The sequence below is a fragment of the Acanthamoeba castellanii genome (assembly GCF_000313135.1).
Source record: "Acanthamoeba castellanii str. Neff unplaced genomic scaffold scf7180000084758, whole genome shotgun sequence".
NCBI classification, from domain to species: Eukaryota; Discosea; order Longamoebia; family Acanthamoebidae; genus Acanthamoeba; species Acanthamoeba castellanii.
The window spans coordinates 230305-243461 of record NW_004457380.1 but is presented as its reverse complement, the minus strand read 5'-3'; the positions used below and the strand labels follow the sequence as shown (position 1 = coordinate 243461).

General features: G+C 59.4%; 6 protein-coding genes across 6 annotated transcripts; 4 read left to right on the top strand and 2 right to left on the bottom strand.

Annotated features, from left to right (window-relative positions):
- Positions 1-660: 660 nt before the first annotated feature.
- On the top strand, positions 661-4057 carry ACA1_214640 (cobalaminindependent methionine synthase; the record flags this gene model as incomplete). Its single annotated transcript, XM_004337020.1, has 8 exons — positions 661-722; positions 937-1324; positions 1494-1712; positions 1806-2279; positions 2363-2564; positions 2649-3075; positions 3173-3564; positions 3627-4057. 8 exons carry the CDS (start codon positions 661-663, stop codon positions 4055-4057), a joined length of 2595 nt encoding a protein of 864 aa, XP_004337068.1.
- Positions 4058-4681: 624 nt separating this feature from the next.
- On the top strand, positions 4682-7996 carry ACA1_214630 (uncharacterized protein; the record flags this gene model as incomplete). Its single annotated transcript, XM_004337019.1, has 10 exons — positions 4682-4781; positions 4893-5291; positions 5349-5447; positions 5511-5597; positions 5678-5791; positions 6011-6082; positions 6172-6447; positions 6517-6729; positions 6864-7709; positions 7770-7996. The coding sequence occupies 10 exons, from the start codon at positions 4682-4684 to the stop codon at positions 7994-7996; spliced, it is 2433 nt and encodes an 810-aa protein (XP_004337067.1).
- A 335-nt stretch (positions 7997-8331) lies between these two features.
- Positions 8332-8770, top strand: ACA1_214620 (riboflavin aldehydeforming enzyme, putative; the record flags this gene model as incomplete). Its single annotated transcript, XM_004337018.1, has 2 exons — positions 8332-8472; positions 8549-8770. The coding sequence occupies 2 exons, from the start codon at positions 8332-8334 to the stop codon at positions 8768-8770; spliced, it is 363 nt and encodes a 120-aa protein (XP_004337066.1).
- Positions 8771-8845: 75 nt separating this feature from the next.
- Positions 8846-10860, top strand: ACA1_214610 (aspartate aminotransferase; the record flags this gene model as incomplete). Its single annotated transcript, XM_004337017.1, is given in 10 exon segments — positions 8846-8983; positions 9059-9093; positions 9210-9322; positions 9470-9576; positions 9708-9879; positions 10015-10179; positions 10264-10396; positions 10462-10534; positions 10547-10649; positions 10736-10860. 10 exon segments carry the CDS (start codon positions 8846-8848, stop codon positions 10858-10860), a joined length of 1164 nt encoding a protein of 387 aa, XP_004337065.1.
- Positions 10861-10912: 52 nt separating this feature from the next.
- Positions 10913-11408, bottom strand: ACA1_214600 (uncharacterized protein; the record flags this gene model as incomplete). The annotated part of the gene is made up of 3 exons (XM_004337016.1): positions 10913-11014; positions 11083-11227; positions 11314-11408. The coding sequence occupies 3 exons, from the start codon at positions 11406-11408 to the stop codon at positions 10913-10915; spliced, it is 342 nt and encodes a 113-aa protein (XP_004337064.1).
- Positions 11409-12150: 742 nt separating this feature from the next.
- Positions 12151-12870, bottom strand: ACA1_214590 (uncharacterized protein; the record flags this gene model as incomplete). Its single annotated transcript, XM_004337015.1, has 1 exon — positions 12151-12870. One exon carries the CDS (start codon positions 12868-12870, stop codon positions 12151-12153), a length of 720 nt encoding a protein of 239 aa, XP_004337063.1.
- Positions 12871-13157: the final 287 nt, after the last annotated feature.

Sequence of the window (13157 nt, the reverse complement as noted above, 5' to 3'; positions counted from 1 at the left end):
GCGAGGGAGTCTTCGCCTCTGTAAAATTAATGAAACCAAAAAGAAACAGAAAAAGAAAGGCTTTGTGCTGGAGAAATACACCTGAAATCACGAGCAAGTGTAGTGCGACAAGATGAGCAACGCCGTCATGCGGGCATTCAATCATCCTCCATTGCTTCCCTCCCTTTGCTCCTAACGTACAAGGTGCCGACATGCCCTCCAGCGTCTCCTTCTATTATTCTTTATTTAGCGCTCATTGGTGAGGGGGGGAGGCAATACAGGCATGCGACAGTCCGTTGGCCGCTCGTGGCCGGCATACCACTACTGCAATGTATTGGGTCGCGGAGGTCTCGGGCGCCTCTCCACCAACACCAAGCCACCGGCACCACCGATACCAACACAACCGCTACGGATGTTTCCTGGCCTATCGGTTGCAGTGTGGGCAACTCCGACAGTTGTTGGTACGCCGCCGGCCACGCCCGGTGTTTGTACTAACACCGCACGCGCACTCACCGCGCCAGCCAGGAGTTTTACCTTTTGTGTGTTCTGTTTCCGCTCCGTCCGTCCGCCCAACATTACGCTGGCCTGGGCGCGGTGTTGGGCCACCAACCTGCTCGGCGTGCGCTGACGTGTCGGCCCTGGTGGGTCGTGTGGCGGTGCGTGTGGGCGTGCGGGGTTGAAATGGGCCAACAGCAGGCGAGCGGAGAGTTGACAGAGGGCCGGCTTCTGGCTCACCAGACCAGGTATAAAAGCCACCACCTGAGCCCTCCACTTTCCCTTCTTACCCAAAACCGCACCGGCACTCAGGCTCACTCGCTCGCTCTCCAGTTGTCCAGAAAGCCAAGGTAAGGCTCAGCCCTGCCCGACACCCAACAACAACAACAACGACAACAAACCAAACAACACGCTACACAACAGAGAGTGACTTAGATCTTCTTGATGTGGTGTGTTATACAGACTCTTGACAGGAGATTCTTCGCTCATTCGATCTTTCCTCAACACCAACAACTACTCTCAACACCGCTGCTATTCTACTCGTATCAACAAGACCGTCATGTCAATCAACGTACCCCAGTTCTCCGAGGTCGCCACGGGCACCATCGGCTTCCCGCGTGTGGGCAAGGACCGAGAGCTTAAGAAGGCGCTCGAGTCCTACTGGGCCGGCACCACCGACCGTACCCATTTGCTCGACGTGGCCGCCCAGGTCGAGAAGGCCAACCTCCTCGCCCAGGTCGACGCCGGCATCGAGCGCATCGGCGTAGGCAGCTTCAGCCTCTACGACCAGGTCCTCGACTGGACCTTCCGCCTCGGCCTCATCCCCTCGCGCTTCGCCAACTCGGGCAAGGTACGCACGCATGCGCCCTTCCTGTGTGGTGTCAGTATTAGGCTGCGTGTGCGTGTGCAACGTGGAATGTGTGCGTGTTGCGTAGAATTTGCGTGATGTCGACAAACATTCACCGTTTCACAAATGTTGTGGGCATTGCATTTTTAAATGTTATTATTGTTATTTTTAGGAGGGTCTGGACCTGTACTTCGCGCTGGCTCGCGGTATCCCCGGCGCCAGGGCGCTGCACATGACCAAGTGGTTCGACACCAACTACCACTACCTGGTGCCCGAGATCGAGGAGCCCTTCCTCGCCGGCAAGTTCGCCGCCGAGGTCGACTTCTCCGACTTCCTCCAGCAGATCGCCAAGTCCCGCGACATCGTCGCCGCCGCCGCTGCTGGCAAGACGGTAACCTTTCTTTGGTCTACCACCCATTACACTCCGAATTGTTGCACTGACACACATACACGCACACATGCACACACGCACATTCAGGTGCAGTCGCTGCCCATCGTGCTCGGACCGGTGACGCTGGTCAAGCTGTGCCGCTACATTGTCGGCGGCGCGCAGCAGGCGGCACCCGAGACCAAGGCCCAGCTGGCCGCGGCCTTCCTCAAGGACCACGTCCTGCCCCACTACGTCGAGCTGTTCAAGCAGCTTAAGGCCGCCCACGTCGACGAGGTGCTGTTCCAGGAGCCCATTCTCGTGGTCAACCACGACGCCGAGACCCGCGCTCTCCTTACCCACGTGCTCGAGGCGCTCGCCGACGGACCCAAGGTCCACCTCGTCACCTTCTTCGACGACCTCGGCGAGGAGACCTTCAAGTGGCTCCAGGCCGCACCCAAGAACGTGGTCGGCGTCAGCCTGGACTTCACCCGCGGCGACAACGCCGGCCTCCTGGCCAAGCACGGGCTGCCCAAGCACCTCACCCTCGGCGCCGGCGTGGTTGATGCCCGCAACGTCTGGCAGATCAACGTACGTGGCGCGTAGGCGTCTAGATGCCACATCCACCACACACGTTATTATCGACACTGACGCGTGCCGCCGCTCTCGGACAGGTTGATGACGTCATCAGCAAGCTCGCCGCCATCCGCGCGTCGTTCGAGGGCAAGCTGGTGGTCCAGCCCTCGGCGTCACTCCAGCACGTGCCCTACGATGCCACCGTGGAGACCAAGCTGCCCTCGGCCCTGCGCCAGGTCCTTGCCTTCGCCTTCCAGAAGCTCAAGGAGGTCGACTTCATCGCTAGGCTCATCAAGAAGGGTACTACTTCAATCGTTTTCCACTTCACGAGATCTCAGTGAACTCAGTCGCGTGGCGTGTGTGTCTATCGTGTGTCGAATTAAGATGGTGACAATGCCGCTGCGCTAGAGGAGAAGAAGGCGATCGAGGAGGCCTGGTCGGCGTTCCACTCGGCCAAGCCCTCGAGCGAGGCCATCCGCACGCGCATCGCCAACCTCAAGGAGGAGGACCTCAAGCGCGCCCAGGCCTTTGCCCAGCGCAAGCCCCAGCAGGTCCCTCTGCCTCTGTTCTACACCACCAGCATCGGCTCGCTGCCGCAGACCACCACCGTGCGCGGCCTGCGCGTCAAGCTGCAGCGCGGCCGCATCACGGCCGACGAGTACCGGTCGCAGATCGACCAGCACATCGCCCACTCGATCGGGCTCCAGGAGGGCCTCGGCATCGACGTGCCCGTCCACGGCGAGTTTGAGCGCACGGACATGGTCGAGTACTTCGGCCAGAAGATCGACGGCTTTGCCTTCACCAACAACGGGTACTTCAACATGGCCATGTTATGTGTCATGTGGGTCGTGCGCTTAACTAATGATTGATGTGGTTTACAAAACAAGTTGGGTGCAGTCGTACGGCAGCCGATGCGTGCGTCCGCCCATCATCTGGGGCGACCTGAGCCGCAGCGGCGGTCTGGCGATGACCGTGCGCGAGTTCGTCGTGGCCCAGTCCTACACCCACCTGCCGGTCAAGGCCATGCTCACCGGCCCCACCACCATTCTCAACTGGTCCTTCCCGCGGGCCGACATCACCCGCCGCGAGCAGGCCCTCCAGATCGCCCTGGTCCTGCGCGACGAGATCGACGACCTGACCAAGGCCGGCGCCAAGGTGGTGCAGGTCGACGAGCCGGCCCTGCGCGAGGGCCTCCCGCTCAACGCGGCCCGTCGCGACGCCTACCTCCAGTGGGCCGTCGACTCCTTCCGCCTGGCCACCGCCGGCGCCCCCTCATCCGTCCAGATCGTCACCCACATGTGTACGCCCATGTCGTGTCGTGTCGTGTCGTATTATGCCGTGCTGATTGATGTTTTGTTTCAGGCTATGCTGAGTTTGACGACGTGATGGCGGCGATCGACGCGCTCGATGCCGATGTAATCTCGATCGAGAACTCGCGTAACAACGACAAGACGATTAAGGACCTCACCGCCTACGGCTACGAGCGCGACATCGGCCCCGGCGTGTACGACATCCACAGCCCGGTGGTGCCCACCGTCGACGAGATTGTCGAGAAGCTGCGCCTCTTCCTCAAGCACCTCCACCCGTCGCGCGTCGTGGTCAACCCCGACTGCGGCCTCAAGACCCGCCAGTGGAAGGAGGTCGTGCCGTCGCTGCGCAACATGGTCACCGCCGCCAGCATCCTGCGGGCCGAGTACGAGTCCAACCAGCAGCACCGCAAGAACGGCCTGGCCAACAAGAACGTCGACTCGCTCAACAAGGACAGCGAGGAGACCAAGGGAGGCGACGCCTAGACGAAGACTGTCCGCCAACACTGCCCCAGCCTCTTGCGTGCCCACTTATTGTGCACTTTCTTGTTTGGCTTTGGGCATTAAAAAAAAATCAAAATATATATTGGTCTCTCTCTGTCCACCAATGAAGTGTGGCCTCGAGGCGGCGCCGTTGTGCTGGCTCGAGCCCGAAACTTGTAACTTGCGTGGACCGCAAACACTCTCTTCACTTCAGGACAGTGCCAACAGCCAATGCACCAGCCGGCCAAGCGTGCCAACAAGGGGCCAGCGATCAACCAGGCCTTGGTTGTAACGCTCCTCTGTTGCTTACTTGCTCCACCGTACGCGGTTAGACTGGCGGGGAGGTTAGTGCACCTTCTTCTCACTTCCCCCCCCCTCACCCCGTAGAGTTGCGGGAGTTACCGTCTGCCCCACGGGGTGCGATTACGCATCGATCGGGGAGGCGGCAACCACTTCTCCGGCAGGCTCGGTCATTCTGATCGATCCTCAACCCTACAACGAGCCCGCCATCAACATCACCCGGCCTCTCACCTTTTCGTACCATTGCTTCACCCCTTTCCTTTCGTTCGCCTCTTCTTTGAACAAGAAGCAAGCACCAGCATAACCTCATTTGGCGGGGCAAGTGTAATGAACAACGGAGTTGTAGTTGTCAACGGAGTTGGCAAGTGGCTGAGCATTCGAGGTGTCAGTTTTAGCACCATCGGCACCTTCCAGCTGAACAACGCCAGTACGTTCACCGTGCCCATGGCCCACATTCAGAATGTGACGAATGCAGAATATACGTGCGTGTCGACATATTGTATATCTTACAAAACTAACATCTTCTGTGCGACCAAAGGTGTTGAGGTTGTTGCGGGAGGAACGTGGGACCAGGTCGGCGACGTATCACTGGTAGTTCCTGCGACGACTCCGGATGAGCTGGTAGGCGTAACGCTGGACAATGCCACCTGGGTGCAGCGCGGCGACTTCGACTGCACGTTCCAGCAGTGGTCGGGGGTCCACCTCAAGGGCGATCACGCCACGTGGCACCAGCATGGCCAAGCGAGCTTCACGAGCACAAACGCTGGCTACATATCCCGAGCTGGTATGCAACCCATCCTCGGTTTTAGAGGTGTGATGATACTTCTGACCAACAACGAATTGGCAGGAATTACGATTGGGGCGCTCCAGACTGCGCTGTGGAATCAAACGGAGAGTGTGACTTTCAACATGCAGGGTGAGCAGTTGAGCGGCAGATGTGCGACACCCTCATACTTTCACCTGTTTACAATCGTGTTCACCCAAGCGCTCCCAGGTATTGAGGTCACAGCCGTGCAGAACTCCTCTGTCACGTGGCTGCAGAAGGGAAATGTGACGATTGCCGCCACAGGCGTGGGGCCGGGGTCGATTGGCGGTGAGCCACTCAGCTCTGCATTGCTTTCTTGCTTGCCCATCACTTACGACGATGTGGTGCTAGGGATTCAATTTGACGCCTTTGTTCCGTTTGTCAAGCTGGAGTGGGTGCAAGAAGGGTCGGTGACCATGGATGTCGAGGTAGTTGAAGGTACCGCCAACCTTCCAGAACCCAAGCGCACCTTGGGTTTTCTGTAGTTTGATTGCACCTTTTTTCTCATTTGTTTGCAGGTCAAGCTGTGGGCATCTGGCTAGGCCCGCAGCCACCGGGCGGAGGAGCGTATTGGAACCAGATAGGCGATGTGTCCATCAACATCACCACCAGCAACGCCTTTCTGACACGAGGTAAGAGAGCGATTGCCTTGTTGTCTTCCCCGCCTGCTGTCGGTCGCTCACAACAGAACACGCACGCAACGCAGGTTGCATTGTGGCCAATTCTCTGTGGGACCAAAAAGGGGACATGACGGTGTCGCTTCGAGGAGCCGGCAACTCTAAGCTCAGAGGCACGAAACATCTTTTTGCTCCAATCTCAACGCCTTTTCCTTTATCTAAACAAAACTGCAGGAATCGTGACAGAGGATTATCTCAATTGGGTCCAGCACGGCGACCTGTCAGTGCTTCTGTCCGACACCACGAGTACGTTGTTGGCACTCAAGCGGTCTCCCGCCCCAAAACATTGACTCTTTTTCTGACTGACCTCGCTGGCCGTCCCTCCCACTCGACAGGCCAATCCAGCAGCCTGCTGGCGGTGTCCTACGAGGGCGGTGAATGGTTGTCCTACGGTCGGGTGGGGCTCACCACCGAGGCCAACACCGAAGCTCTGAGCCAATCGCACGCCCTCCAGTACTCGCCACTCAACGCCGCCGTGGGCGGTTGGGTCAACTTCACCCGCGCGGTACAGTTCCAGGGCGCCAGCCCGAACCAGACCGTCGTGTGGTGCGACGACCCCGACAACCTACGGCCGATCCTGCACGGCCTCCCCATCGGCACCACCGTCGACGGTTCGATTCCCACTCCTTCAACAGCTGTGCGATGTCGTTCACGGCCTGACGCGGAAGCTGTGCCTGCAGGCAACTGCAGCACGGTTCGATTCCTGCCGGAGGCCACGATAGAGTTCGTTACACCGTTCGTGGACCAGTATGTGTCGTGGGACAGGCCGCTGCGCGTACGCGCCAGGGCGACGGGTGGACCCATGACCGGCGGGTTCAGGGTCGGGTTCGTCGCGCATGCAGGCGGCAATCTCACGCTCACCTCCAACGCCTCGAGCTTCTACTTCCCTCCCGGTACTCGAAACGCACTTGCATGCGCATGCACACACACTCACACGCTGGCCTGACATCCACACGCGTACGCACACATCACCGCCACGCACGCACGCACGCACGCACGCACGCACGCACGCACGCACGCACATTAGGTGAGATTCAATCGAGCGTGGTGGAGCTGTACGTCAAGGAGCGGAACGTAGCGCCCAACACCGTCGGCAGCCTGGCGCTCGCCGCTTCGCCATACCTTCTGCGCACGTGGTCAGGCTCCATCGTCGAGTTCGCGATCCGCCCATCGACGTCGGTCTTCTCCAACGCCACCGCGGGCATCCCCTTCCTCCTCGAGCTCGACGAGCTGCGGCCCACCTTCAGCATCCTGCCCGCCGACCCAGCCCCCGAAGGCAAAGCTGCGTCGTTCGCGGCCGATCTCTCGGTCGAGTTCACGTTTCCGCGGCTCAACGAGGTGGCGCCTGACGGGTCAGTCGTACAGAGCGCAGTGCTCGAGGGCAAGTGGCAAGCAGTGTCGAGCACCACCAACGCCACTCAGGAGTTCGTGCTCGAGGTAGTCGGCCTTTTCAACGACACCACGACCAAGGTGGTGGCGACCATATCGCTGTTCGACAGGCCCGGTACTGCATTGTTCGCGAACATTACCCTTCCGCTGAGGCCCGAGCTGGCCAAGCTGTCGCTGGCGATCACCGGCTGGCCGTGGGTCTCGCCCGATAACAACCTCGAGGTGGCCATCGCCGTCTACCCGCCCTTTGCCTCGGCCACAGCCCTAAACACGACGGCCAACATGACCACGTTCGAGCTGCGCGGCCAGCACGGCGGCCGAGTCGACGCCACCATCCGCGTGCTCGATGTAGCGGAAGTCATCAGCAACACAACAACTACAATGACGACGATCGTCACGACGGCCAGCTCCATCAACACAGCCACATCGGAGCTGGTCCTGCGCTTCCCCTACTTCGGCAACGCCACGCTCATTCACGATCCAGGTAATCTTCCCCCAATTCTGATCCTCCTACACGAGATGAACTGATGCCATGGGGCCGCAGACTTTGGGCTTTTCCTGAAGGGAAAGAAGGGCTCGACGGGAGACGATCAGACCTGGGTGATCGCCGTGGCGGTGGCAATCCCTGTGGCGGTTGCAGTGGTGGTGGCGGTGGTGGCGGTGGCGGTGTTGGTGGCGTGGGTGCGGAAGAGGAGGATGAGCGCAGGGCGAGGCTCGATCAACTTCAGCTCGACCGATGACTTCGCACCACCCAAAAATGATGAGCTGTAGATCACAAAAGGCCCAGAACAATCTCCGCAGACATCTTTCATGCCACTCAGGTCCCTGGAGCACTGAGCTGAAGTTTGCGCATACTGTATTGTATCTTTGTATGCTCAGTCACATCTGCTAATGTGCAAAAGGCACAAGCACAAGTTGCAGCCTTCAACATTAAGTCTTCCCGGCAGGTGCTTTGGCGTGGTCTGGCCTTTAGCGTGGCTGACGTGGCCGCACAGAATTTCTGATTAGGTACACTCGGATTGGTCAGCAACATTATTCGTCCGCCAATGGCTACAAAATATTGGGTGCCGCAACAGACAAACCACACTCCTGGCCTCTCTTCTGCAATGCACTTCCGCCTGACCTTTGCTATCCTCCTGGCCGTGCTGGCCTCCGCCCTGGCCTTCGACGGCGATGGCACCTACTACAACGTGGGCCTCGGGGCCTGCGGCCAGTACAACAATAACAACCAGCTCGTTGCCGCCCTGGTAATTGCCCCCCCCCCTCGAACGTATACGCTTACATTTGCCAAACCTTTTGCTCATATTTGTAAATATTATGCAGAACAAGCCCCAGTTTGGCTCTTCGCCTGGTGGCAACCCGAACCACAACCCCAACTGCGGCAGGCAGGCGCTCGTCCACGGACCCAAGGGCCAGGTGCAGGTGACCATCGTGGACATGTGCCCGGCCTGCGGCTGGGGCAGCCTCGACCTCAGCCCTGCTGCCTTCTCCAAGATCGCTGATATGGCCCAGGGCCGCGTCCACATCACCTGGGATTGGGTGTGATCACTGCCGATTAAAAATGTTGTTAAATTAAAAAGAAATGCAGTAGAAGAAAAAAGCAGTTTTATTTTACAGAAGATGGAGCAGTCGAAGAGGGTGCGCGAGACAGCGGAGTCGGGGGTGAACATGGCCATCCCCTACCTCAAGGGTGGCCCCGACGACATCAACATGGGCCAGGGCATGGTCTACTGGCCCCCTCCCGCAGCGAGCCTACAAGTATGACGCAGCCCCTCTTTTTTTTTCCGCACTACTGCACTACTGACAGCTGCCCCACTGGGCACGTCATCCAAGGAGGTGCTGGCCCAGGTCCCCGCCGACGTGCACAGGTACGCACTTACTTACATATTTACAATATATTTATAATTATGTATATGCTTATATACAACAGGCCGCCTTGAATGAGAGTGCGAGCTCAACGCTGACGTTAGTCGTGAGTGCGCAGGTACGGCCCGATCGAAGGCCTGCCGGCCCTGCGCGAGGCCCTGCTGAAGAAGTGCCGGGAGCGCAACGGCATCGAAGGCAAGGAGATACACATCACCTGCGGCGGCAACCAAGGTAACCCCACCTTGCGTCTTTTCTTCTCACGATACCACCCACACGCTCGGCCGAGCTGAGTCGCGCTCGAGGGAATCTTCTTTGGCGCTTTCTCTTAAGAGAACGTGCATTTTTGATGTTCGTACGGTTGTGTGTTGGGGCGACCAGCGTTCATGAGCGTGGTGATGACGATCTGCGATGTGGGGGATGAGGTGATCATCTTCACGCCGTACTACTTCAACCACCTCATGGCCCTGCAGCTCATCAACGCCAAGGTAAGTGGCTCTTCAATCTTCATTACTGGCGTTCAATTCTACACAATGGTCACACACACACACACACACACACACACACACACACACACACACACACACACACACACACACACACACACACACGAATGTAGGCTGTGTTGGCGCCGTGCCGACCGGATGACCTAACGCCGGACCTGTCGGTGCTGCCGTCGCTGATTACACCCAAGACCAAGGCCATCGTGCTCATCTCGCCCAACAACCCCACCGGCGCCATCACCCCGCCCGAGACCATCCAAAAGATACAACAGCTGTGCCTCGATAAAGGTTGGCACTGCACACACACACGACACACGACACGATCACACGATAGCACGACACACACGACACGACACACGATAGCACGACACACACGGCACACACAACACACATGGCGCATAAGTTGGATGATTGTGGGTGCAGGGCTGTGGCTGGTCGCGGACGAGGCCTACGAGGACTTTGTGTTCGACGGGGCTACGCACCGGTCGCCCACGGGACCGAACGTGATCAACATCTTCACCTTCTCCAAGAGCTACGGCCTGGCCGGCTGGCGCGTCGGCTACGTCCTCTTTCCGCCCGAGCTCAAGGGTACATTGACACACACACACACACACACACACACGCACCACCGCACACGACGTGACACACGCTGAACTGCTTGAAATTGGGCAGAGGGCATGGACAAGGTGCAGGACACGGTGCCGATCAACGCGTGTCAGATATCCCAGCGGCTGGCTCTGCACGCGCTCACCAACGCCGGCCCGCAGTGGGTCGCCCAGATGGTCGCCACGCTCCAGCGCAACAGGTAGGTACCCTCTCTCGGCCCAGGCCCGAGGGCGTCGGCCGCTGCTGACGTCAGCAACCGCACAGGGAGTTGGCTTGGGACGCTGTGGAGCCGCTGCGGACGCACCACGAGCGCCAGGGGCGGACGGCGCCCGGGGTGGTGCGCACGCAGGGCTCGCTCTACGTGTTCGCCAAGCTGCCCGAGGGCGTGGACGACATGGCGGCCATCAAGTACCTCTCGCACCAGCACAAGGTCTGTGTGCTCCCCGGCAAAGGTGCGCATCCGTGTGGCGTGTGCGTGTGCGGTGGTGTGTGTGCGTGGGCGTGTGCGTGTGCGTGCTGACGATTTTGCATGATACAGGCTTTGGGGCGCCGGGGCACCTGCGTGTGTCCTTTGGCAATCTGCCGCCGGAGTTGTGCGAACAAGCAGCGCTCCGCCTCAAGCAGGGCCTCCAGGACATCGTCGATGGCAAGCTTTCGCTTTAGCCCAACGTTGTATGCATTGTTTGGCCAGTCACCACCATCGCACACGCACACGCTATCGGTAGATGGTCTGGCGCGGCTCTTGTTCCACGGGCTCCTCAGCGCGGGTGCCGGTGAACCGAAGGTTGCAGTAGTAACCGTCGGTCAGGTTTGTTATCTGTGGTGGGCAGCAGTGAGAGGCAGCAACTGCGTGGAAAGCGTTGGTTGGTGGGGGGTCATGCAGACCAGGCAGCCGGCGAAGAGCTGTGCGGGGTTGAGGGTGCACCCGAGGGGCGAGCGGCAGTGACGATGCGTGGTGGTATCGTTGAAGCGAAGGCGCATGGGGTGGTTGCCCCACCACATGCGCTGCACTGTGGGGTCGTTGCTCACCCTGTGCCACCGCCTGCATGTCCAGCCCCACGTCTTCTTTTTATGCACACAAAACTGCACCAAAGAGGAGAGAAGAGTTGCGCGAACCGACAGACGAGCGCTGCGCGAGGTAGGTGCTTGGGGTGGTCCAGGGCCAGGAAGATGTGCTGCAGCATCTCCTCTGGTAGCTCCTCCACGTTCATCCTCTTGTTTCGGACTGACACAGAAATTTTTCAGAGGCACCTGACTGCCTGAGATGCATGGACTGTGCCAACATGGCACAGTGAGACATGTCTGACACTGATGATGAAACTGTTGGCAATTGTAGAACAGTGTTGCTGCCGGCCAGTCTGGGTGTGGTCTGGCCGTGGATGTGGGTCACCAGGAAGCCGTCAGTCAGGCCACTGCCAAGCCGTCTGGATTTCTTGTCAACCAAGCCGCTGTACGCGATGCGCGGCACCCCGAACAAGCGGCCATGGCATGTGTGTTGCCAAACGCCATGTGTGCAGTAGTGATTGGTTGTACGCGCCGCCGTTGTAGTTGGAGGGGTCGAAGGATTGAAGCTCTGCTCGCCTGGGCGGGCGTGAAGCACCGGTTGGCGGCAACAGGCCGACGTTCCGCCCAGGTACATGCGCCCGGTGGCATCGGCCCCCACAGCGCCCTCGAACACGAGCGTGTTGGGTGTGCTCCGCGCGCTGTTGGTCTTGTCCGTCACCCGCGCCACCACCGGCTGGCCCGACTGGAAGGTGATGGCCGACGCCCTGACGGCCTAGCGCCCGACGAACCCCTGGTGCTGGTCGCGCCGAGTCGGTGACGACCACCTTCCCTCGGCCCGGGCTGACAGTCAGATGACGAAGACAACCCTGTTTGTCTGTGCGATTGGATAGGTTTACAATAAAAGCCAGGTTGAAGACAGGAAACAAGTGGCGTTCTCACGCGCAACTGTCACTGGATCATCGTCTCGGTGAAGCACAGAGGACCCCGGCAGGTGCGCAGCAGACGAAAGAAGCAGTTCATTGACGCGGGGCGTCCTCCATCAAGCGGGGCGTAGGTGGCGTAGAGGCCCGAGATGGCGTTGTTGCCGGGCTCGTAGTAGTTGATGCCGTGGGATTCCAGGTCGTCGGTGTCAGACCAGGTGGTGTCGATCGAGACGCGCGCATTGAGCACCTGACCCACCCTCAGAAGCGGGTAGCCGTAGTTGGCCGGATCGGTGGCCTCGATCGTGCAGTATTGGCCGCTGCCATCAAAGCGGGGGTAAAAGGTGCGGCACACAGCTGGGCCGCCGTTGAGCGACGAGCACGAGTAGAGGCGGCCCAGCGAGGCAGTGGTGTTGAGCCACATGTGCGCGTCGACCATGACTGGGGTCGTGGAGGTGCCGGCGAAGCAGGTCATGTTGCCCTGCCAGGTGCCCAGCTCGGTATAGAACTGCTTGAACTCGCGAGCCACCTGGTCCAGCGAAAAGGCCTTGGTCGGCTCGCAGATGCCCGAGTTCAGAAAGCTGTTCTCGATGGTTCCGCTGACGCTGCGAGCTTGCACGCCTTGGCTCAGTGGGCCGCTGAGCGCTGCGGCGATGCTGGACGTCGTGAGGCCCGACTCGGCACCGCGGGGCATGGCAGCCGCCAGCAAGAGGTACAGCGTGCAAAGGGCCATAGGTGCCGTGTTCATTGCAGGCAATGGCATGCCGACGAGGGCGGTGAATGGCAGCGCGCTTTGTATCGGGTTGTGTCTCTGTTGGCATTGGCCCACAACCAACCAGTGACCGGATGAAACTGCTCTTTATGAAAGCGTGATGAGATGAAAGTGTGAGGAAAGCTCGGTGAAATCAATCAAACCACGATCAAAGGCAACTCGCGTTCCTCCTTCTTGTTGCACAGCAGCCTAGGCCTGCTTGGGAAATCTTGTTGCATTGGTGGCGTAATGGATAATTGAAGGTAAATTAATGAGGGGAAAAA